This window comes from Natator depressus, chromosome 2, assembly GCF_965152275.1.
Source record: "Natator depressus isolate rNatDep1 chromosome 2, rNatDep2.hap1, whole genome shotgun sequence".
NCBI classification, from domain to species: Eukaryota; Metazoa; Chordata; order Testudines; family Cheloniidae; genus Natator; species Natator depressus.
This window is the reverse complement of record NC_134235.1, coordinates 46,194,334-46,220,633: the sequence shown is the minus strand read 5'-3', so window position 1 is coordinate 46,220,633 and position 26,300 is coordinate 46,194,334. Positions and strand designations below refer to the sequence as shown.

General features: G+C 40.4%; 1 protein-coding gene across 2 annotated transcripts in view; it reads right to left on the bottom strand.

Annotated features, from left to right (window-relative positions):
* The window catches only part of MMP16 (matrix metallopeptidase 16), a 236,307-nt gene extending 215,666 nt beyond the window's left edge, over positions 1 to 20,641 (bottom strand). For both annotated transcript variants that reach the window (XM_074944142.1, XM_074944143.1), the window contains exon 1: positions 20,099 to 20,641. In XM_074944142.1, coding sequence (XP_074800243.1) covers positions 20,099 to 20,230 — 132 coding nt within the window. In that variant the 5' untranslated portion in view covers positions 20,231 to 20,641. The remainder of the gene's footprint in view (positions 1 to 20,098) is intronic.
* Between the last annotated feature and the right edge of the window lie 5,659 nt (positions 20,642 to 26,300).

The window sequence follows — 26,300 nt, the reverse complement described above, 5'->3', positions numbered from 1 at the left end:
AGTGCACTGCTGCTGCAGCTTCTTCTGCCAGGACCTGTATGGAGTCCTGGTGAAAGGTAAAACTGCCTTCAGCTGTGAATAGCTCAAAGAAGTGCCTGCCATCCCCTGGAGTGAGAAGCCTTGTTGTGCAGGAGAGGTGAACCTGGGCCAGATTAGTTAACTTAGGCAAATGTTAGCAAGAATCAGTAGATTTGATACTGATTTTTGTTCCTTCTGATATATCACAGTTAGCTTGAAAGTTAACTTGTCAGCATATGACTCAGCTTGACATGGGATTGATATTTGTCATCACAAGAGCAGTCCTTGAAAGGACTGAGGCTGAGCTCTGGTATGGATGCTTATCCAAACACTTTGGTTCAGAAATTGTGCTGGAAATGTCTTTAGAACAATTTTTTAAATGAGATTTCCAGTAGTTCTGGTTTCAGTTGGGTCAGTAATGCAGTAAGCACAACTTACTTTGTGATATATCAGCATTTCTACACCTGGTCGGTCCTATGGGAAACCAGCACAAGGTATTTTTATTATTTAATATATTATATGTAACATAGACTTTTTTCAAAGATGCCTCAATACCATGTTCATTCAGCATAAAGCCACATTCAGCAGTAACCAGAAGCTCTACAGTGCACCCAAGGGACAACCTAATTGTACAGGTTTCAGAGTAGCAGCCATGCCAAAAGAACAGCAGTACTTGTGGCACCTTAGAGACTAACAAATTTATTAGAGCATAAGCTTTCGTGGACTACAGCCCACTTCATTGGATGCATAGAATGAAACATACAGTTAGATATACAGATATAGATATAGATATATACATACACACACAGATAAGTTGGAAGTTACCATACAAACTGTGAGAGGCTAATTAGTTAAGATGCGCTATTATCAACAGGAGAAAAAACTTTTGTAGTGATAATCAAGATGGCCCATTTAGACAGTTGACAAGAAGGTGTGAAGATACTTAACTTAAGGAAATAGATTCAATATGTGTAATGACCCAGCCACTCCCAGTCTCTATTCAAACCCAAGTTAATCGTATCTAGTTTTCATATTAATTCAAGCTCAGCAGTTTGTCCTTGGAAGGATTCTGCGTGGACTCCTCCTGAAGCTAATGGGATAGGGTCACTCCAGCCACAGGACATCATGAACTAAATTCATCCCAACTTCTTTAGAGACACTCTTAAAGGATACAGCTCACAGGCTGAATCTGACCATATCAAGGCTAGCAAAGAATCATACCTAAAGATGTTAACTCCTCTGGGTGACAAGCAGAATGCCGCATGAAAGCCAGGGCATTCATAGACAATCACCTGGCCTTGCCCATCTCATGGTCCCTGCGAGAGACCAATCATTAAGGGAGTTTTCAAACTTTTGATTACGTGGTTAAGAGTCAATAGTCCCTCCCCTGTATCAACAACCTGTGTGAGTACTCCTGTTACAACCATCTACAAAAAGCACTACCTGGGCAGTTAATTAAATAAACGCCTATTCCTATACTCAGAGTAACTGCAAGTTGTTTAATTCTCAAAAGGCAAATGAAAAAGGAAAAGGGAAAACTGAAGGGAAAAATTATATCTCCTACGCAGAAGAAATGTTTCACGTTAGATACATAGGGAGAGAGCCACAAATATTATAGCCTAGAGCTGCTCAAAGAACAAGTTTATGCTGTGTGGGAAATTCCAACATTCTGAAATTTGTTGTCATCCCAAAGTGCGATGAAACAGTTGAAATTTTTCACAGAGCAGAAATTCTGAAATATTTAGATGTGACATCAAAATGATCTGGAATGTTTTGTTTCAACAGAGTCAAAACATTATATCATCTCAAATATTAAATATGGATATAGTTGATTATTTTATATCAGTTGGAATGAAACAAAATAAGAAAATGAAAATGAAAGTAAATGAAAATTTCATTGAAATCAACATATTCCATGAAACAGTTCAGCTTCAACAAAACAGCATTTTCCAACAGAAAAGTGTTTCTTCTAAATTTTTCAGCCATCTCTATTTTAGCTTAAATTACCTATATATATCCATCTTTTAGGTAGGTTGGAAGAATGTTTATATTATTATCTGAATCAACTCCTGTCAAAGTCATTCGTAAGATATAATCAGTTTCTAGTTGATGGTTAAACGTAGAACATGAATATAAACAGCATTCATGATCGCAGCCCTAGCTACAGAGCAATGAAACATCTTCTTGCTCCCTACTCCCCCTAGGGTTGCCAACTTTCTACTTGCACAAAACCGAACACCCTTGCCCCGCCCCCACCCCCCCCCCCCCGTCACTCGCTCTCCCCAGCCTGACTCACTCACTCACTCACTTACACCAGGCTGGCTCAGGCTCTGTGGTGGGGCCAGAAATGAGGGGTTCAAGGTGTGGGAGGGGGCTCTGGGCTGGGGCAGGGGGTTGGGGTGTGAGGCAGTGAGGGCTCCGACTGGGGGTGTGGGGCTGGGGATGAGGGGTTTGGGGTGTAGGAGGGTGCTCCAGGCTGGGACCAAGGGGTTCAGAGGGCGAGATGGGGATCAGGGCTGGGTCAGGGGGTTGGGGGTAAAAGGGGTTGAGGGTTCCAGCTGGGGGTGCGGGTTCTGGAGTGGGGCCGGGGATGAGGGGTTTGGGGTGCACGAGGGTGCTCCGGGCCGGGACCAAGGAGTTCGGAGGGCGAGAGGGGGATCAAGGCTGAGGCAGGGGGTTGGGGTGCGGGTGGGAGTCAGGGGTGCAGGCTCTGGGTGGCGCTTACTTCAAGCAGCAGAATGTCTCCTGGAAGCAGCAGAATGTCTCCCGTCCGGCTCCTAGATGAGGCTGAGGTTCCTGGACAATACGAGCTGCAGAGCCAGTGCTGGGGGCAGGGGCAGTGCACGGAACCCCCTGGCTGCCCCTACGTTTAGGAGTCAGAGGGGGGACATGCCTCTGCTTCGGGGAGTCACACAGAGACTGCCTTAGCCCCACTGCGCTGCCATCCAGACTTTTAATGGCCCGGTCAGCGGTGCTGACTGGAGCAGCCAGGGTCCCTTTTCGACCGGGTATTCTGGTTGAAAACCGGACACCTGTGAACCCTAGCTCCCCAAGCAATCACAAGCCCTGATGGCACAGCGAGTAAGAAGAGCTAAGTACAATGTCTCCACCACACTCCCAATCCCTGCTGGTGCAGAGAATTGAAGGATGAACCGGGGAATCAAACCTCAGTCTCTCTCACAGTAGTGTAGAGCACAGGCCAGCAGGCAGACCATTTTTAAATACTTTAACAAGGCTTTGCAAATTGTATAATTACAGTGGTTAGCAGAAAGCTCTTTGAAAATCAGTGTTTGACAGTACTGAAAAGAAGCACTTTAAGCTTTTGAAGTGGCAAGTTTTAATAGTGCCAAAATAGCACCGGAGAAAGTATCAACACAGAAAAGGGGGGACTGGAGCAGAACTGGTGCTGCATTTGGAGAGCCAGGAGTGAGGTCTATGTTGTTAAGGAATCATCTGAAATGGAGCTGGTACTGCCATGGCAGGACCGATAATAAGGGTGGTATACTTCAAACAAAGGAAAAAACAAATTTTACAATTTCTAAAGAGTTAAAAGGAGATATCTATATCTGCTCTCAAGAGTACATGAAATTATACAAATGCTCCCAAAGGTTCTACCTTTTGACATTAATTGGACACTATCAACTTTAAAATCATATACCTCAAACAAACAATTTTCTATAAATGTTACTAACAGCACCCGAGGTTATTTTTTTTAACCCAGGGGGCTTTTCGTCATGATGTTTGTTTACCTCTTGCATTTCTCTTGGTTTGGACAATTAAAAACAAATTCAGTCTGTTTTGCTGTTGTTTATAGTCAGATTTGTTTTCAGGATCTCAATGCTGAATTGCTTGGGTTGCAAATATTTCATGGATATGCTTAAAGTGTTGCCAGCACCTGAGATTTTATTGTGACTCTTGCAATATTTCTTGTTTTTCTTAAGACATCAGATTCAGGAGTGATTCCATTACATCAAAATCTCAGCTTTCACTGAAATTAAAAAAAAAAAAAAATTATCCCTCATGGTTGTAGAGAGAACCTGAAATGTGAAGGCTAAAAAAAAAAAGCAGAAAACAAAATGCTCCCAATACCCTTTATCTCTCATGATTTGATGCCAATCTCATGTTTTTCTAGGATCTGACTCATGATTGTTGAATGACTGGCTGGGGGGGGGGGGTGCATGGCAATACCATGCTTAGTTGTTTTTAAATGACTCTTTTCACTGGAAGCTTTTTTTAAAAATAAACATGTTTTTACACAGTCTAAAATTTCGGGTCTACATTGCATCGACAGTGTCTCTTTCAAAAACAATCCTGCAAATAGAGAAAAATGTTCTCATATCCATTAAAAACACATCTAAGCAATTAATCTGTGAGGGACTATGACTATATCTCACAGCTGAGACATAAAGCAAATTCTCTTTGGGAGCACAAAATAAAGATTAGATTATTCACAAAGGGGCTAAAATACTGTTTTCCCCATGCAATGAGCCTGCCAATGCAAAACAAGAGGAAAGAGCTAAATATCACAAAAGAAGCTTTTCTGCAAAAAAAAAAAGGTTCAGTAGTGTTACTGTGTCTTGCAAAACACCGAGTTTACTTATGAACAATCTGGCAGTGCTGAAATCACAAAATAAGGTCCATGAGTAAAAACAAAAGGACAAATACAGCAAGTAACATCTTCAGGTTTTTTTCAGATGCTGGATTTTGAGCTATCACATGAACGACAATTCTCCTCATTTTGACCCAGTTGGGTTTAAGATCCTGTTTCTGCAGTCTCAAAGCAAGTTGTCCAACTGACATCAATGAAACTACGCACTCGAATAAGATGAACAGCAATTGAATTTGACCCCTGACACTATTAATTATGAAATTTAAATTTATATTGAATCAAAATTATTTTACGCTAATAAAATAATTAAAAATAAAAGAGTTAACTAAATCAAATGTGTACTTATAAGTAGGGGTGTCAAATGATTAAAAATCATCACAAATTATTCGCAAGATTAAAATGTAGTCGCCATTAGTCACAGTTTTAATTGCACAGTTAAACAATAACAGAATTCAATTTTAAATTTATTATAAATTTTTGCATGTTTTTCTACATTTTCAAATATATTAATTTGAATAACACCACAAAATACAAAAGTATATAGTGCTCACTTCATATTATTTTATTATAAATCTTTGCATTGTAAAAAAGATTTTAAAAAATCTACAGGTCAAAGCATGAAGGAGCATACGAATGTTTAGCATATCTGGCATGTAAATACCTTGCAACACTAGCTACAACAGTGCCATGAGAATGAATGCCTGTTCTCACTTTCAGGTCACATTGTAAATAAGAAGCAGGCAGCATTATCTCCTGCAAATGTAAACAAACTTGTTTGTCTTAGTGATTGGCTGAACAAGAAGTAAGACTGAGTGGACTTGTAGGCTCTAACGTTTTACATTGTTTTGTTTTTGAGTGCAGTTTTGTAAAAAAAAGAATTCTACATTTGTAAGTTTCACTTTCATGATAAAGAGAGTGCACTACAGTACTTGTAATGGGGGAACTGAAAAATACTATTTCTTTTGTTTATCTTTTTTACAGTGGACATATTTGTAATAAAAATAATAATATAAAGTGAGCAGTGTACACTTTGTATTCTGTGTTGTAATTGAAATAAATATATTTGAAAGTGTAGAGAAACATCCAAAATATTTATAATAAATGTAAATTGGTATTCTGTTGTTGTTTATCTGTTCAATTAATCGTGACTTTTTTTTAATCTTGATTTGTTTTTCGTTAATCACGGTGAGCTAACTGCAATTAATTGACAGCCTACTTATAAGCCTCAAAATAATTTAAAATGTAGACAACATCCTCGTGGAGTTACTTAAGCCATGTCATACCATCATAGAGAGATACTGCTTTTTTGTTTTGGCACTTTGTATACTGTTTTAGAAGTTAAAAAATGTCAATTACAGGCATTGTTTCTACATATTAAATAGAGAAAATGTTTTGAATGGTGTAGGGTATTTTCGTTTTATGCATTTTCCCTCTCTGTGGGCCTGTTGCTAAATAGTGAATATTTAATGATCTTTAAGTCTTGCATGTTCTTAGCCAGTAAAATGATTAAAATGCCATTTTCCTTTCTATCTTCTTGGGGATTGTCCATCAGGCAACAGACATGTAACTAGCTTATTCTTCTCAAATATTTTTTCTAATTAGTTAATGTTTACTGAAATGCTTACCTGTCTGTTCTCTCCTCCTCTGGGGCAATGCATAGATGTTTAGAATTTTGGATGTTGGCTAGTCTTTTTTTAAGGCATCCACCTAACAAGGGCCCTGAGTTCTATTGTCAGTTTTGACACAGACATCCTTTGAGACTTTGGGCAAGTCAGTTAAGACAAAATCCTGATCCCATTGCAGTCAATGGCAAAAGTCTCTTTGATTTCAATAGGAGAAACACTGGCTCCTTTATACCCTTAGGTAAAGATTTGACTGTGAAATTCACCCAAGTGCAGGGAGCCAGCATCAGACATCCTTGTGCTGATGGGGACATGCAGGTAGTGCTGTGTACATGGCCATGAGAGGGTGCCGCATAGCAACTGGGGAACTGGAGACCATTTTGGGAAAGGAGGAGCCTATACAGGAAGGATGAGCTCTACCTCAACCAAAATGGAATTAGACTGATGGCATGTAAAATTAAAAAGACTGTAGTGGAATTTTTGAACTAAGGGCTAAGGGAAAGATGCCAGGTGCAGAGGAGCACATGGTTTGGGCAGAGACATCCCGAAAGAATGAATTTATTAAAGAGGAAATTATATATCCTAGTAAAAAGGATAGGGGAAAAAAGATGGTAAAGTACAGATAGGAGCTAGTGACAAAGTACAGGTAGTAAAACATAACAAAACCCCATTTAAATATAACACATGAAGGCAAGCAACTGAATATTGACAAAATGTACAAATGCCTATTGATTGAATATATGTCACCTCAGAAAGAGATGCAAAGATAAAATTTGTAGACACCATAAATGACTTTTTTTTTGGAGTAGCTAGTCCTGGAGTCCACGAGGGGAGAGGCAATACTTGATGTAATCCTAAATGGTGCACAAATTCTGGCCCAAAAAACTGAACCACTCGGTAATAGCAACAATAAAGTAATTAAATTTAACATGTGTGTAGGAGGAAAAGACCAAAGAAACCCACTACAGATGCATTTAACTTCAAAAAGGGGAATTAAACAAAAATGAGGAAGCTAGTTAAATAGAAATTAAAAGGAACAATTACAAGGGAAAAATCCCTGCAAATTATATGGAGTCTATCTAAAAACACCATAATAGAGGCTCAAACTAAAATGTATACCACAAAGAAAAAAAATGCCAGCATGGCTAAACAGCAGAGTAAAAGAGGCCACTAGAGGCAAAAGGCATCCTTTAAAAATTGGAAGTCAAATCCTAGTGAAGAAAATAGAAAGATGCATAAATTCTGGCAAGTCAAGTGTAAAAGTAAAATTAGGCAGGCCAAGAAAGAATTTGAAGAGCAATTAACTAAGGACACAAACACAAAATAGGAAAGCAATTTTTAAGTACATTAGAAGCACAAGGCCTGCCAATCAGTCAGTGGGGCCACTGGATGATCGAGGTGCTAAAGGAGCACTCAAGGAAGACAAGGACGTTAAGGAGAAGCTAAATTAATTCTTTGCCTCGGTCAGCACTGCAGAGGATGTGAGGGAGATCACCATACCCAAGCCATTCTTTTTAGAGGAGGTTTTGAAACAAACAGATAAGCTAAACAGTGATAAGTCCCTATGCCCAGATGGGATTCACCCCAGAGCTCTGAAGGAACTCAAACATGAAATTGCAGAACTACTAACTGTGGTATATAACCTATCACTTAAATCAGCTCTGTACCTGATGACGGGAGGATAGCTAATATGATGCCATTTTTTTAAAAGGCTCCAGAGATGATCCCAGCAATTAAAGGTCAGGAAGCCTGACTTCTGGACTAAGCAAACTGGTTGAAACTATAGTAAAGAACATAATTATCAAACACATATATAAACACAGTATTTTGGGGAAGACTCAACACTGCTTTTATAAAAGAGAATCATGCCTCACCAATCTATTACAATTCTTTGAGGGGGTCAACAAACATGTGGACAAAGGTGATTCAGTTGATATAGTGTAATTGGACTGTCAGAAAGCAATTGACAAGGCTCACTAAAGGCTTTTAAGCAAAGTAAGCAGTCATGGGATAAGAGGGAAGGTCCTCTCATGGATCAGTCAGGTTAAAAGGTAGGAAACAAAGAGTAGGAATAAATGGTCAGTTTTCACAATGTGAGAGGTAAACAGTGGGGTCCCCCAAAGATCTATACTGGGACATGTGCTGTTTAGCATATTCATAAATGATCTGGAAAAGTTGGTGAACACTTAGGTGGCAAAATTTGAAGACGATACAAAATTACTCAGGATAGTCCAAAACTGATGGCGAAGAGCAACATAGGGATCTCACTAAACTGGGTGACCGGGCAACAAAATGGCAGATGAAATTCAATGTTGAAAAATGCAAAGTAATGTACAATGGAAAAAATAATCCCAACTATATGTACAAAATGAAAGGGTCTAAATTAGCTGTTACCACTCAAGAATTTGTGTCTTTTCAATTGTTGAGACACCAATAGTGTCATGCAAACATGTAAAATTTCCAAAAGATTCTTTAAAGAGGGGTGATAATGGGTTGTCTATCTTATTAATATTTATTTAATAAATTATATTTAGCTTATAAAAGAAATAATCATGATGCATCACCCTCATCAGACGAAACTTTTCTTCAGAATACACAGTGGCACAAATCTATATCTGCAACTTCATTTCCATTTAAAAACAAGACATGAAATTAGATGCAGGATTGGAGGTGGCCATATGTTAAAGTCATTGGACTGGGACTCAGGAAAACTAGGTTCACATCCCAGGTGACCATGGCAAGTCTTTAACCTCTCCTCACATCAGTTCTCCATCTATAAAATAGTAGGCTAAAGTCATGGGTATTCATGAATGAATTCTAAAAAAAAAAAACTTTGTCAAAGGTGCCCAGAGCATTAAAAGGGTTCTCTTGTATTGTATTTCATAAAAATCCAAATAAATAACAACACTAATAGGGAGGCACTCTGATACTGTAGAGATGAAGCCATATACGTACCCACATTGAAATTAAAATAACATTGTTTCCAATTTTTCTTAGAGTGGAGAATTTAGGTCTGTTCCAAAGTCCATTAATGCTAATATAGGGGTCTTTCCATTGATTTCAGTGGGCTTTAGATCAGGTCCAGTATTTGTTTTCACCCTTGGATTATGCAAAAGTGAAACTGAACAGATTTTACTCAAATGTTCCCAGTAAAATTCATCTCTGGGCTGAAACTAAGCACGAAAAGTTTCAATCCAAAAAGGAGACTTTTAGATTGTTATGGATGTGGAATCTGGAGGATGTAAAGCAAGTTCCCATGTAAGCTTGTTGCAAGCATTCGCTACTATGTTACAGCTCTAATTTGCACATGTTTGTGGGTTGGAATGTTGTTGTGGAAATTGTAGTCGCTTTTTCTGTTCTGTCACTTGCTCTTGAGAAAACTGCCTAATTAAAAGAAATTATGTTTTGGTATTCTTGTTGAGATATGTAGAAATCTGCTAGCACAGCTACCTAAAATTAAATATAATTTACATATTAAGTATTGTATTATTATTACTATTGTTCTTTGTAGAAAGAAAGAATTCTTAGCTCTTTTATAGCACTTTTCAGCTGTAGGTCTTCATGCACTTTAAAAAGGAAGGGAAGCAACAGTGTTCTCACTTTACATATGGAGAAACTGAAGCACAGAGAAAGGGAAATTGACTTGCCCAAGTCACAGAATGGAACAGTGAGAATAAAAACCAAATCTGCTGCCTCCTAGAACAGTGCACTAACCTCTGGACAACACTGCCTCCCCTCTTCCATTTGAAAGCATATGGAAGATTCAGAGGAAAATAAATAAGTTTATTTATGTTGTAGAAAGAAGTTATAGTAGCATCAGAATACAGCACTTCACTGTCAGTCAGGAAACTAAAAAACAGAACACATTTTTCAAATTATAAAGAAGCAATGAGGAACAGCCCTGTCTGCAGTGACCTGAATCATTTTGTATATTTAGCTAGTTTAATACTATTACTAATTATAATACCGGGTTCGGCATGCATGCCTGTAATCCCAGCAACTTGGCAGGCCGAAGAGGGCAGATTGCTATGCGGTTCTGGGCTGCGATGCATTATACTGATGGGGAGTCCAGTGCCACTGACAGCCTGGCCAGCGGGAGGCTGAAGGACTGGCTAGAACAGTGGTTTTAAAAAAACTTTATTTTCTGGCAACCCAGTTGAAGAAAATTGTTGATGGCCGCAACCCAACGGAACTGGGGATGAGGGGTTTGGGGCATGGGAGGGGCTCAGGGCTGGGGCAGAGGGTTGAGGTGCAGGGGTGAGGGCTGCAGGGTGGGGCCGGGAATGAGGGGTTCAGGGTGTGGGAGGGGGCTCTGGGCTGGCAGTGCAGGCTCTGGCGTGGGGCCAGGGATGAGGGGTTTGGGGTACAGTAAGGGGCTCAGGGTTTGGCAGGGCTCAGGGCTGAGACAGGGGATTGGTGTAAAGGGTTGGGTCAGGGCTTACCTCAGACGGCTCCTGTCAGCGGCACAGCGGGGGTGCTAAGGCAGGCTTCCTGCCTGTCCTAGCACCACGGACCGTGCTGCACCCTGGAAGCAGCCAGCAGCAGGTCTGGCTGTGAGGCGGAGTTGTGCAAGCGGCTCTGCATGGCTCTCGCCCACAGGCACCGTCCCCCTCCCAGTGCCCATTGGCTGGTTCCCGGCCAATTTGAGTGCAGAGCCAGTGCTCAAGGTTGGGGCAGCGCACAGAGCCCCGTGGCCCACCAGCCTAGGAGCCGGCGTGCTGCTGGCCGCTTCCGGGGGGCAGCACAGTTTCAGAACAGGTAGGGACTAGCCTGCCTTAGCCGGGCAGCAGCACCAATGAGACTTTTAATGGCCCGGTCGGTGGTGCTGACCAGAACCCTCATGACCCAGCGCGTTACATTCCGCGACCCAGTATTGGGTCATGACCCACAATTTGAAAACCACTGAGCTAGAACAACACGAATGACTTGTTGTGATTGGCGCTCTCTCTGTGAGGGCTAACGGACTGACTGATCAAGGTGATATCAACTAATTATAATATAATAGTTTTATTTTGTAGACAGATCATTAATTTTACTTACAGTTAACAATGAAATTTCATCACAATAGATTTGTGCAACATCCAAACCACTGCATGTAAATAAACTGCTACAACAACCTCAGCTTCAGCTTCATGGAGAAGACAGAGGGTTAAAAAGCTCCTCTAACAGCACATCAAGCAACCCACAGCTAAAGCTGGGAAGGGCAGCACAATAGGATTGTCACCCAAGGGACAAGACACAGCACAAAAGTGAAGACAATTTCTCCCTGGAACATTGCATGAAAATCCATTGAGACCTGTCAAAGAAGGGTGTTCCCTTCCATAAAAGGGATGCTTGTTTTTCTGTTGTATTACCTATCCATGTTCTAAGTATTTGGTCATTTCCCCTTTGCCCCTTAGCTGCCATTTCACCGGAAGAGGAATCTTTCCCATTGTCAGCCTGCATCCCCCGCTGGAGGCCGGAGATGTGTTTGTTGGCCAACGAAAACAAACAGGACCACTGAAACAAAGAAGTCGACTTTTCCTCCAGAAGGTGAGGAAATCATGAAAGGGCAGATTTGTCTGAGGACAATCTTCTACACAAAGGTGTGAAACTAGCTTGATACTTTGTAATGCTAGAAGATTGGGGAGGGGAGAGGAGAAAGATGAATGAAGTCATCTTACTGAAACAGAATCAACTGTGTCATATCAGGAAAAATGCTGATGGGACTGCAGATGAGGTACATGGACTTATCCTACAGCATCTAGGGTTAGTGTGTGTGCCATATAAGCACAGCCCTTAAGGAAAGGATGGGATGCAGTGGCACCATCCCAGGGGAATCAGAGGGAGGGATTATTCCTCAGGGCACAGTCCTTCTCCCAGCTCTCTGATGCACAGGCTACACCATCTGCAGGCCAACTGGGTAGTGAGGAAAGAGACAAACACGCCTCCTCCCTGTGGCTTTGGTGTGCTGGGCATCCTTTAGAGCACATGTAGGAAATAGTCCTGTGTTCCTGACAGTATGCAGGGACTGAGCGCGGGGGTGGGGGGGAGAGATCCAGTCGCAAGCTGGCCCATACAGAACAACCAGAAAACTATTCAAAAATAATCTTCCTCCACAATACAAAAATCACATGTTTTATTCATCTGTTATCATGCACCATAAAGAAAGTTTTCATTGTTTTCCACTGAATCTTCTACAGAAAATATTGTGGCTCATTGTTTCAGCCACACCTCCACTGTAGTAGTAATAAAATTTATTTACTGCTTTTCAGCTCAGGATTTTAAAGTACTTTTCAAACACCGGACCCAAGCCTGCAATACTTGAAATCTGAGGCCCGATCCTGCAAGGTTTCTGACTGCTTCTTTTTTAATGCTCAATGCATTCAAATTAATAGGATCCTGGCAGGATCAAACGATTAAACCTGCCTGTGGAATCAATGGGAGATTTGAGTGTGCAAAAAAATTTAAGATTAAGCCCATTAGTTAATTAAGCCTTACAACACTCCAAGAGGTATGAAAGAATTACTTCACCCATCACTAAAAGGCAGTCACTTCTTGAGTGGTATAAAGCAGCTGTTGTCAGTACACAGAAACAGTACACAACAGTTTCAATCAACAGATAAAATTATATAACTAAGTATTTCCATTTCTACAGTTTGTCAATTGTAATTCTTCCTAGAAATAAGCTGTTACAGTGTAATTGTTATTACTGTACAGTAAAATATGCTTAAACGAATGGTCATAAGCAGTAGCATGAATGAATAGTTGCCAAGCAACCAATAAATAAACTAAAGGTTCCAAATAGCATGACCTCTCTTTAAAAGATAAAGCTCTAACCATAATTATTTTTAAAATCCATTTCTGCAGCAAGCAAAATCATGTTTGGAATTCCAATATAGGTCTTCTTAATACAAACTGAAACCAAATCTGTCATCCAACACATCAGAGATAGCAAACCAAGCATAGTCAACCCACCCCCTCACATTATGGTGAGTGGCAGGGAGTGGAGATAGAAAATGGGCCAGGCAATAAACTGTAATCCAATATGGAGGGGTCAACCGCATTCATGATTAAACAAGAGCATTAAAAAGATTGGTTATATTAAGTATCTGCAAACAACATCAAGAAGAAGTCTTCTAGGATTTTAACACCATAAACCAATCATGAGTAAAGGTAAAAGAAGGGGAAAGACTTTAAAACTGAGAGGACAGATACAGATTAAAATGTTTTGAAATCTATATAATTCACCATTTTATCTTTATAAACTCTTACAACTGAGCCTTGCTGAGTGAATAAGCAGAATTAAGGTGCCTAGAGCACTGACCTTTTAGATGGATTCACATAAAATTGACAAAGAGAGGCATAAATCTTAAACCACTTAAAAAATAATATACCCACTCTGAAAAAACAATGGATGGTAATGTATTAATTTCACAATATTTTACTGTAGGATGGCCTCTTGGGTGATGGAAGCTGAATTTTTAAGACAATAAATTCAATAATTATTATATAAAGATATTATGAAATAAAAGATAAATACACTGCAGTTTGCTATGTTTATCTTGCAAAGTTCACAAAATACTTCATTTAACCCAACCTCTTCTTTTATAAAACTGAGAGCTACTAATGGATTTGATGTTCAAATACTAAAAACGGACTATTTGTAACAGTAGATGAGATTCATTCCAATTCTAAACAGTTCCCTCTCATTAAAACCATAGAAGCCCTAAAGAACTAACATATGACTTGGATCGTGTAAACTCCTTGGGAAAGGGACCATCTTTGTTTTGTGTTTGCATATTGCCTAACACAATGGGGATCGATCCAGGACTGGGCCCCTGCATATTCCTGTAATACCAATAATAAATATTTCACTCCAGTAGTACATTAATCTGTTGGTATTCTTAAACACAGGAATTATGTTTTGAATTATAGCAGGTAATACAATAATCCAAACAATAATCTCCATGCATATTTCATAGTCACACGGAAAGGAAGGCCAATTCATTGCATAGTACCATCTGCTTTTTATGATGGAAGAGCGTGAAAAGCCTTCCGTTAGCTACCAGAGCTGTAACTTTCTGATTAACATCCATTTATATTAATGCTGTGGCACAATGCTAGATGTATAGATCTGTTTGTCTGAAGCCTTCACAGCTAAATTTCTTTGTACCTGCTTTTTCTAATTAAGTACAGGCTACACTACATTATATCTAAATTCTCTACTGAGTGATATACCTCATCCAGCTAGCTACACCCACAGTCAATATTAACAAATGGTCCTTCAGCATCCTTTTATAAATATACCCACAACTTCAGTGAGTAAGGAGTGCATGACTGGGCCCTTAAAATACTTGAATGTAATGTATAATGCTTGTACATAAAAACAATATGAAGGGCCTGTCAAGTTCCTTTCAATACAACTGGCAGTGTGTAATGTAAGGAATACCTTTAACTCCTTCTTTACATGTATTTTCTGGGCTTGCTCTGTAACACGCTCTCATTACAATACCGCATAGCACTTGCAATTCTAATTAAGTATTCCAGTTGAAAAACATATAAAGGTGAAGAGGCAGATATTTTTTTCTTCCCAATTGTTTATTCTCTTACAATTACAGGTTGAAGAGTTAAAATTATCAGTTTTTTAAAGTTTAGAAAAACCCAACACGTAGGGATGAAAAGGTCATGTATCACCATTCAGCAAGAGTAGGACACTAATTGTAAAGTTTGTTAACAATGAAAACAAAGAGGTTCTCAGCTGCTTGTTACCATGGAAAAATGCTACCAGACAGTATTTCTCTGAAGTTTTGATTCCACTGTATTTTGTTCCACAATAAGCAATTTAACTGTCACACTTACTTGAAAGGAGGGGAGGAGAGAAAGAAGGTTGTATTGTTTTAAGGTGTTGCTCATACTAAAATAGGACTCACTTTAAAATCCCCTTAGGGACCCAAGCATATATATTTAGCAATAGAAGATGGAAAATATAGCATAACAGTCTGCTTTAGAAAAGAAATGATGAGCCATACTTTTCCCTCTAGTATTTCCCCCAACACTGATGCTTTTAGGGAGACTAGACATGATCCTGCAAACACTTCTTCACCCAGTACTCCTTACTTAAATGTATAGTTGCATTAACTGGGATGGGGCTACTCTACATGAGTAAGGGTAGGCAGGATGAGAGTTGGGGAGAGGAATGTGCTGTATAACTCCTACCCTGTCTTTTGATATAGGTAATTTGTTTCAATGGGTTTTGATTCCCCCCCCCCGCCATCTATTAAAAAGGTGAATCTGTTCTTAATGCAATATAAATAAAAATCATTACAGAAATTCTTAAACTATAGAAAAATGTCAGCTTTAGGAAAATAGTTATCAACAAAATTACAAGTTTAAGGGTCACATTCTACACTTTAATCTTTGTAACTACCTATGAGTGTTAGAGTTCTGCTTGTGGTCTTTAACAGGGAAATTGCCTATAAACACTAGAAGTATTTAGCATCTAGTAAGGCAAGAAACAGTTCACACAATGAAGAACCCAGTGGGAAAAAAAATTGTTTGTCTGGCAATTCCATTACCCTACATAGATTTTCAAAGGAGAAAATCCAGCCAGGTCATTACAGGAATTCTATACCGAAAGATCTATCAATTAGTAGCATTAAAATCTGAATTTTAAATATCTTGTTAATACCTAGTATCCCATTTACTACCCCATTGATGCATCTGACTTGTAGAGTAAGACTGAACTAAAAATTTAGGGAAACGCTGAAAACCTCTGGTGAACAATCACTCACACAAGTAGACCTCAGACTTTGATGGCAGTACTTATGTGAGTAATGTGGAATTAACAATCTGGACCTTAATCCTAACCTTTGAAGGGGATGACCCCTTAGAAAGTGATCTCCAAAACTCCAGTGATGACCACGAACCGATGAAAATAAAAGCTAAAACTTCCTAAAACTAGTCTTACATGAATTCTAGATCTCAAATATTGTTACTCAAATCACTCATGAATACTTGAAATAAATGGTGGATTTACAGCCCTCCCTTAGCTAAATCCCTTGCAAAATTTTCATTGACATCAGAGAGTGTAGGTGTGAGAGCAATACTATGGTTAACACAATAAATAAATGACTGTCATTTACATTTCTCACTCTGACCTACATCATACTCAGCTATGTCTAGCTATTAAAACAATATGTACCATATGAAAGTCATCAGTGACATTCATGTTTCAGAAATTACACGTCAGCTATCATTGGAAGCAGGACCTTCACCCACTTCCATCTGGATGTTTAGCAAGAACAAGTTTTACAAACAACCAACATGATTTTAAAAAAATTGTCATGCCGATTATGAACTTCAGGTTCCTATTTTGTTGTCTTAGAGAACGATACCTACATTTAATCTCTTTGAACTTCAGTAGTATCCCTTGAGACGTGTTTTGGCTCAGTCTTACAAACTCAAGTTGGAAGCCAAGAAAGCCAGCATTTCTATACAAATTTTATTCAACACCTAAAATGTTAGACTATATGAGTCAGAATTAGAATAGCAAATAGATTGATCCCATGTTTTCCAATGCTGAATAGCTTTCATCAGTATTTCCTCCAAATTTTAATATAATCAGAGAGTATAAAAATCAAAAAATAAAATTCTAAATTCACATGAAACCTCAATTAGTATAAAAATAATCACATCACAGTCTGTTTTCCAAATACATATATTCAGTAGAACTGAATTCAACAGAACTGGCACTAGTTTTTTAAGGCACCCTAATTTCTATGTGTATTTTAATGGATCTTGGAATGAATTTGTCATATTCCATTTTACTGATTTATTATAGAGTGTAAGTGTTTTATGGGTCTGTGCTCTCATACAGAATTGTATGGCACAGTGTCACCACATTGTTGCCAAGTCCTTTGCCTCACATTCCCTTCTGCTTTGAGACTGTGGCACCTTTCAATATTACAACAAAAGACAAATGCAAAGCTGTGAGGAAATGAAAATACCTTGGAAGTGCTAGCATGGAACACATTTTCTTTCAGGGGCAAAGGGAGGGGATGGGAGACGGGACACCTTTAAAGGAATAGAGAACCTGAATGGCATCTCATGAGTTCAAGCACTTTCCCCCTCTCTTCGGCTTTTCTTCCTTGTGGTACTGTTCTTTCCCCTCAAAATCTGCTATTTTCCATACAGAAAAGAGAGGAAAAAATAAATCGGCTTCTCCTCTTTCCCCTGAAAACCTCCCACATGCTGTGGCTGGCCTCCCTTTCGTGCCCCACGAGATTACGACATTCTCTCTCTCTCTCCTGGCACCATAACTCCATCTACTGCTCATCTCTCCAGCAGGATCAGCGGCCAGCAAAGAAGTCTACAGGGGGAGATAGAAGTCCTTCTGTAGCTGAAATTTTTTATATCCCCAGCAGGGGGCCACTAAGGGAAGACAGGAAAGGGTACACAAAGCTGTCTCCCTCTCTTCCTCAATGATTCCTTTTATATTCACCAATGAAAGAATGAAGTTGAGAAAGTATCAGTATAGCAGGGGACATGGTTGAGAGAAGAATCTAAATGTGCACGTCAGCTTGGAAAGGTGGGAGAAACACTGGGAGGAAGGAAACAGAGCAGCATTGCATGTGAGGAAAAATACTGAGGGAAATGAAGAAAATTACTAGAAGTGAGTGTTATTATTTATATTGCAGTAGCCTCCAAAGGCCACAATCAGGATCATGGCTCCATTGTGCTACACATTGTACAAAAAGATGGAAAGACATGATCCCTGTCCCAAAGAATTTACAATCTAATACAAGAGGTAGGGAAATATTGGGGGAAAGAGAAAAGGATGTGTGTGTGTTGGAGATATTGGTGGTGAGGAGGAGTGATCAGAAATGGCAGAGGAAGAGATCTTAGAGCAAAAGAGATCAGGAGTTTTGAGTGGGGAGGAAATCTAAATGATGGCATGGAGAGACCAGGATTACATGGGGAGAGACTGATGTGAGGAGACCACGAGTGTGTGTTGGGAGATCTTGGGAAAGTGACTCCAGAAGAATGTGTGGTGGGGGGGAACTTTTGGTGGTGGAGAGGGAGAGACTAGTACTGGATCAGTTGGAAAATCTTGGGATGGGAAGAGACCAGAAGCGGGTGTGTAGAAGAAGAGAACTTGGGTGAGGAGAGAGAAAGAGACCTGTATTGTGTATGGGAGGAGATCCTGGACGAATAGACCAACAGTGTGCAGGGGAAGACTAGATTCGAGTGAGTGGGGGGGGCAGGGGGACATGATGGGGAAGGAGACCAGGTCTGTCTGCGGGGGAGATTTTTGGGGGTAGACCCAATGTCTACCCTGGAAGAGATTTTTTGTGGAAGTACAGATGTGTCTGGGGTTGAGGAGATATGGTACAGGGACAGAGGGGTGTCTGAGGGAGATTTCTTCAATGTTGGGCAGAAACGTGTGTAAGTGGGTGAGAGCTAGGGGAACAAGAGTTTGTGTAAGGGAAAGAGGAAGTGTGTGTGTGTGTGTGTGTGTGTGTGTGTGTGTGTGTGTGTGTGTGTGTGAGAGAGAGAGAGAGAGAGAGAGAGAGAGAGACAAGAGTATGATCCCTGTCCCAAAGAATTTGGGGACAAGAGTATGTTTGTGCTAGAGAAAGAGAGTTCAGGGAATACAAGTGTGTGTGTGTGTGGGTGAGAGACAGTCTGGAGATAGGAACAAATGGTCTGTATGGTCTATGGGTGCTGCAGAAAGTTCAGAAAGCGGGATGGACGGGAGAGAAGCAAGTGAGAAGTATGGGCAGATAACAAAAGAATGGAATTATAGTGTGAGTGAGAGAATGAAAGAAATGTGTAAAGTAGGGAGACACACACAGGACAAGAAAGAAAGGAAGGTGAAGGACCGGAGTGGATGGGAAGAAAAGAGAGGGAAGTATTATACAGTACTGAAAAATCAGATTAAAGGAAACCAAACTGGGAACTATGCAGAAAAGGATACATCAAGATACACCATGAAAGGCAAGGGGAAAAAAAGGAAGGAAGAATATGCACAAAGGAGACGTAGTTAGTAACAATATTTCTTAATGGAAAGCATAATGTAAAAAATAAAACTGAAAAGTGGGGTGGATTAGAATAGGGGTTGGAAATGGGGGGCATACACTGAAATCTCACTATGGCAGCAAAATTCCTAGGGTTAGCCCTGCCTGGGAAGCTATTCATTTTAATTCGCTTTTCTACATTTAAAAAAAAAAATCTCCTTCTTGGCTCTCCCCACCCTCCAACTTTAGTCGCACCTAAATGACATTTATTTAGCCATTTCTAGTAACAAGCATTCAGTTAAGCTTAAATGAGAAAAAGATCAGCTTTTGTGCTTAAATATTTAACATGGAAATATACTAACATAGCAAGTTTCCCTCCCCCCCTTCTTCCACATTCGACTCCCTTTCATTCATTCTTCCCCTTTGTTTAAAAAAAGAAAGCCAGGAAGACATCTGAAGTCAAAGGTATCCCTGCAGCTTTCTCCGAGCTGTCTGGGTATGATCTACCCTAGCGCCTTTTATTATGCCACTGGCTTGTGTTTAGGGATTCGTATCTTCCCTAGAAGAGAGGTATATCCCGGCCACAATGATGTGGTCTAGTTCTGGGCTGCCGAGGATAAGGGGATTCTCAGGCTAACAGGCATCCATCAGGCAAGGGAACTCGGCTCCGAGAGCTGGCTGCTGCAGGAAAGCAAAGCCAATGTGCATGTGTGTCTTGGCTGCTCTGGAGACATGGCTGGGGAGCTGTTTTGCTGAAGCAGCCCAAATATTGGGGAACAGCCTTGGGAAGAAAGAGAAGGAGGGAGGAAACACACACACAAACACTCACACATACACCCGGCTGATCTTACCTCCACATTGAAATACTGCTCCGCTGTGCACACGGGGGCACATAAAATCCAAAGCAAGGTTTGCAAGAAAAACACCCTGGGATGATGTACGAAATCCAACCGGCTTCCAGCGCTGAATGCGAGTAAGAGCATAGTGAACTGCGCCTCAGTGGATGGAAGAGCCCTCTTTCCCTCCGCTCTCTCTCCGTCCCCTCACACAAACAAACAGTCCCCAGTGTTGGTGGAGAACCCTTAAGACAGGTTCACCCACAACAGGGGAGGAGGAGGAGGAGAAGAAACAGACACTTCACTCCACAACACAGATAGCAGCAGCAGCAGCAGGGTCAGCTCTTACTCATCTTCGGTCCCGTAAGGGGGGAATGTGGCGTCCAAGTACAGCTGCAGCTCCTGCAAGGCTTTTCCCTTTGCACAGCAGCCGCCTCTGTGTCCTCCTCCTCCTCCCCCTCCTGCTCGGCAAGGCCTTTGCTGCCTGTGCTCCCCTGCCCTGCCTGTGCTTGTGCCTCTCCTCTCTCTTCTCTCCTCCACTCCAGAATGTTCATCTGTAATCTACATAACTCCTCCTCCAGGGTCAGCCTCCTCACAGACATCTTAAAGGAGACAGTCCTGGAAGGCTGTCTGTCTGTCTGTGCTGGAATGGACCTGATCCCCCCTCTAGGGCAGGAGCTCTCTTACAAGCTGCTAGAACTGTTTGAATGAACAGATTTCCAAGAAAGGGAGTGGGATGAGTGACTTTAACACACACACGATTAATCCCTAGTTAGGAACTCTCCTGCCCAATGAAGCTTGACAAATCTGTAAATTCCTTAAGTCCCTCAATTCATAGGAACGTGTTGGAGCCCACTTCTCCGTTTTCATCAACTGCCCTGCTTGCCAAATATACTGTGACACCAAATTGTATGTGAGGGACAAAGTTAGCTTCTGTTTATATACTGCCCTCCCTGTTAAGAACACCTCTACACAATTCTCTATATGCACCTTTCATATAAAGCTCTCTATACATTCCCCTATGTCCACTTGTAATATAATTATCTTTATATATCCCACATTATACACTACCTTTACACAGCCCTTTTTATAGACCTTTGCTGTACAGCTCTGGATACACTTCTCATTATGAGCAACCTCAAGACAAGACTGATTTTATGGAAAATTGGTTCTGTCAAATTAACTTGATTTTTTTTTATTTTATTTTTTTTTTGTTTTTGGTAATGAGATCACAAGTTTGGTTGATAAAGGTAACTCTTGCAATAACAAACTTAGACTTCTATAAGGTATGTGACCACACATCCTGATTAAAAAAAAGCATTATACAAAAGCAATGCAGTGCACAGTAAATGGATTAAAAACTGGGTATAGCTTCCTGATGAGCTCCCAGTGCAACCGTGTGGCCAAAAGGAATAAAGTGATCCTTGGATGCATAAACAAGGATATCTTGAGTAGAAGTAGAGAAGTTATTTTACCTCTGCATTTGGCACTGGTGCAACCACTGCTGAAATACTGAGTCCAGTTCAATTCAAGACGGATGTTGATAAATTGAAGAGGATTCAGAGAAAAGACAGCAGAATAATTAAAGGATTGGAAAACATGCCCTTTAGTGACTGACTCAGGGAGCTCAGTCTATTTAGCTTAACAAATAGAAAGTTAAGGGGTGACTTGATTACAGTCTAAAAGTACCTACATGGGGAACAAATACTTGATAATGGGCTCTTTAGTCTAGCAGAGAAAGGTATAACCTGATCCAATGGCTGGAAGTTGAAGCTAAACAAATTCAGACTGAAAATAAGGCATAACATTTTTACAGAAAGAGTAATTAACCGTCGGAACTGATTGCCAGGGGTCACACTGGATTGTCCATCATTGCCAAATTTTTAAATGAAGATTGGATTTTTTTCTGAAATATATACTCTAAGAATTATTTTGGAGAAGATCTATGGCTTGTGTTGTACAGGAGGTCAGAGTACATGATCACAGTGTTCCCTTCTGGCCTTGGAATCTATGATAGAGATCAGAATGTAAATGTTAATGGGACATGGTCATTAAATGGGGGTTACTGGGGTCCCACAAGGATAAGTTATTGGCCCAGTGCTGTCTATTATCCTTATCAGAGTGTGACAGACTGACAATATCCTGTAATATCCCAAACAAACTTTATGGGATGAAGATAAAGTTTATTTAATTAAACCTTATTGAATGAGGGTTGAAAAAACTGGAATGGTTCAGACTAGGAGTGCATGAGTATGTATGTATGCTTGCGTAGAAGAGGCCCAGGAGTGTGTAAGGCAAAGGAGATCTTAAAGAGAGAAATACCATCCGGAGTGTTTGTATGGGGGAACAAACACTAGAAGTGTGTGTGGTGGAGTAGGATCACAACTATATATATAAACAAAACAAAAAAACAAACAGCTACCACAAAAAAGCACTTAGCTGCACATCCTTCTCCTCATGTGGAGAGGGCAAAACACCAACACATGACAGATGTTAGTCAAGCTGCTTAATGCGCTACTGGAAGGCACTCAGATACTACGATGATGAGCACAGAATAAGAACCTATATACAACAGAACACTGCAAACTGGAGACAGGAATGTGTGTGAGTGCCTCTCAGAGAATGGGGGAGCTGTAAGGGACTAGGATACAAGAATCTGCGTCAGAGCAAGAGGCAAGAGAAAATGTGTTTGTGTATATAAGGGAGAGAGATTGGGGACAACAGTGTATTTATGTGCGATTGTGAGACAGAGAGACATCTGTCTTGCATATGTTGGACTTTCACCATGTGCTCTTCATCCACATGAGGATCTCTGCAAAGTACCAAGATAGCTGGGATATGGTGGTGTTTACATCTTATGTCCAGAAGCTGTAGAGCAGAGTATTAATGCTGAGACTTCAGCTGTGTTCTCACCAGCTCCACCAAGACTTCATGGAGAAATTGAAGAAGATGAGGGCTGTAGAGGCAGAGGAACTGTTGCCCATCATGAACCTCTAACTCTAACTCTGACCAAAGAAGAATGACTCAAGCTATTTCAGGTTTGAAAGTTTCATTCAGAAACAGGTTTAGTTCCCAATTCAGCCAGACTTCCTCTGTGACTTAGATTAAGAGACTTGCCCATGCCAGGTCTCACTTCCCCATCTGCAAAATGGAGAGAGTATTTCCCCTATCTCACAGTGGTTTGTGAGGCTAAAATCCATCAATGACATTATGGTGCTTAGGGCCATTTCAGTAGCTAGTAAAGGTGTTTCCCCACAGCCTCTTGGAGGCAAGAAGAAGATGGCTGATGGGAGAAGAAAAAGAGGGAAATGACTATACAATGCTGAAATTTAGGACTGGGGAAAAACACACTACAAAAGATAGAGAAAAAGATACATTAACAAAGGAAAAATTTCTGAAGGAAAAATGTGGTAACAGTAAAAATTAAGTACTTCATGAAAACATGTTTTAAAAATTATTAGAATGGAGTTAGAAATGGGGTGTCGCTATGGAAATCCCACTGGTGCATTCAAATTCCTAAGTCAGGTGCCACTCACCTCGTCTGCATGTATCCTCACATTTAATTTTATTTTCTAAATTTTAAAACACAATTATTCCTCTTGGTTCCTCTTCCCTCCCCGCATAATCTCCACTCTTCAGCTTTTGTTATGTGGCATTTTACCTCTAAAAATAGGTGCTCCTAACACAGGAGAGACTCCTTTTTAAACATCGGATCTCCCAGCAATTTCTCCACATTCATGACTTCAACTCAAGGGCTCTTTATGCCTGTGCACTCACAAATGAACCAGATGGCACTGGGATTGTGACAATGATTACTCACTCAGCTTGTGGTAATGCTGTAATGCCAGTTCAATAATGATTGTAAAATCTTAATAGTTTGTGTTGAATATCATCCCTTTAATTTATGTGAGGCACCTTGAGTATGAGATAGGTGTTGTTAAAAGCTAAAGAAAGAAACAAATAAAAATAAATAATGCTCAGTAGCAACAGGCGACTCGTACAGAAGCTGAGGAGCGAACAGCAAGGAGACCTGAGAGGATATTCCTGCACAGCAGAACAACTTGTGAAAGGACAAAAACTCCTACAACTCTTCTAAGAGCATCAACAGATCTCCCAGAGGATGCCAGTTGGTCAAGAAAGAAGCAAATAGGTAGCTATTTAGGATAAAAACAAAGGGTGGGATGTCCCATACATGGTTTCATGGGACAAGGATAAGACCCCTATAACTTTGTGTCAAGCTGCACCTAAATTCTGAGGCATGTTTCCTGCATTTTGTGGCACCCAGGTGCAGAGGAATGGAAATTCTGCAGAAGCTTAATTTAAATTTTAAAATTGACTTTTTTTTAATGAATGAATTAAAAAGTAACAAACAAGCTTACCATGCTAAGTTCCTCCTGTGTGGTTTATTTTGTTGTCAAATTAAATTCATTGTACACTCCCCCCCACCCATTATCAGCTTTCAGTGTTTTTGTATTGACACTATAACCACATAAAAGAAGTTGTTGGTGGAAGCTGAGGTTTTGACAGCTAGCAGGACAGTTTTGAAATTTGGCTACTAAAGAGTTATTTGGGGACTATGGTGTGAGTCCTTGAGCTGGATGCTTCTGCCAAAATAAACAGCAATAAAGTAGTTAAAGTTGACATTTAAGTCAAAATCAGTAGATTTCAGTTGATAGCTAATGAGATGAATGGTTTGATTTGCACCTTTCAGAGCTGTTGTGCTGTAAATTTGGGAAGACAGTGCATCAGATTGCACTTGCAATCGGGCAATATCAGATATCCTTGCCACCATGACAGCAAAACACTTTTGTCTAACGCAAGCTTAAATTCTGGAGCAAAGTTCTACTGCAAAGGCGGCCCAAGAGGTGAACTCACTGGCCTCAGAATCACTGAATACCTGGGGCTCCTGAGTAAGACCATCTTAATTTACAGACTACTTGTGAGAGATTTGGGAGCAATGTAGGAACTATTTAAAGAAGGAAGATTCCACACTGTTCTGGTAAGAAGAGAGCACCATTAATAACAGGAAATGAATTTGAAGAGAGTCCACTTGCAAAAAAACATGTGAAGAAGCCAACCTGCAAGAACCAAGGGAGAGAACCCACCTAAGAGAGTGGTACCTATCTCCTAGAGATAGGCCTGCAAGTGACAAGGGAAAGGCCTTCTCACATAGAGGGTTCATAGTGCATGGCTCCAAAATTATGTGTTTTTATTGTATTGTTTGAGAAATAGTAGGTGATCATGTAATCAATGACTGTATAGTAATGCATATGCACAAGGGAGCAGCATTAATTTCAGACCTAAAAGTTGCAATTCTTCAACGAAAAAACTTCAAAAACAGACTCCAATGAGAGACTGCTGAATTGGAATTAATTTGAAAACTGGATACAATTAACTTAGGCTTGAATAAAGACTGGGAGTGGATGGGTCATTACACAAAGTACAACTATTTCCCCATGTTTATTTCCTCCCCCCTCCACCCCCCCACACCGCCTGCTGTTCCTCAGACATTCTTGTCAACTGCTGGAAATGGCCCACCTTGATTATCACTACAAAAGCCCCCCCCCGCTCTCCTGCTGCTGGTAATAGCTCACCTTACGTGATCACTCTCCTTACACTGTGTATGGTAACACCCATTTTTTCATGTTCTCTGTGTATATAAATCTCCCCACTGTATTTCCCACTGAATGCATCCGATGAAGTGAGCTGTAGCTCACGAAAGCTTATGCTCAAATAAATTTGTTACTCTCTAAGGTGCCACAAGTCCTCCTTTTCTTTTTGCGGATACAGACTACACGGCTGCTACTCTGAAACTTCAACTTTGTAAGTTTTTGAATTTTGAGAGCTTAAACAGTCAGTTTTAACATTCTCACAATTTAGTTTTATGATGGGATACGTATAGGTATTATATGAGAGAGAGAAAGGTGACAAGAAAAACACCATGATTCACATAAAACATAAAAGAGAATTACAAAAATATTACACATTACCATATACAAAGAGAAAGGAATAATAATAATAAAAAAGAACTCCACCCCAAGCAGACACTACATAAGGATCACTGAAAGAACTGCTCCAGCCCATCTGTGCCATGGTAACAGCATGGATGGAAGACAGCGAATTCCCTTATAAAGGGCAACAGGAAGCTGCCAAGAAGGGGGAAGGCTCCTACCAGGAAGACCCTGATCTTAAGGGAGTTGAGTAGTCAGAGCCAGGA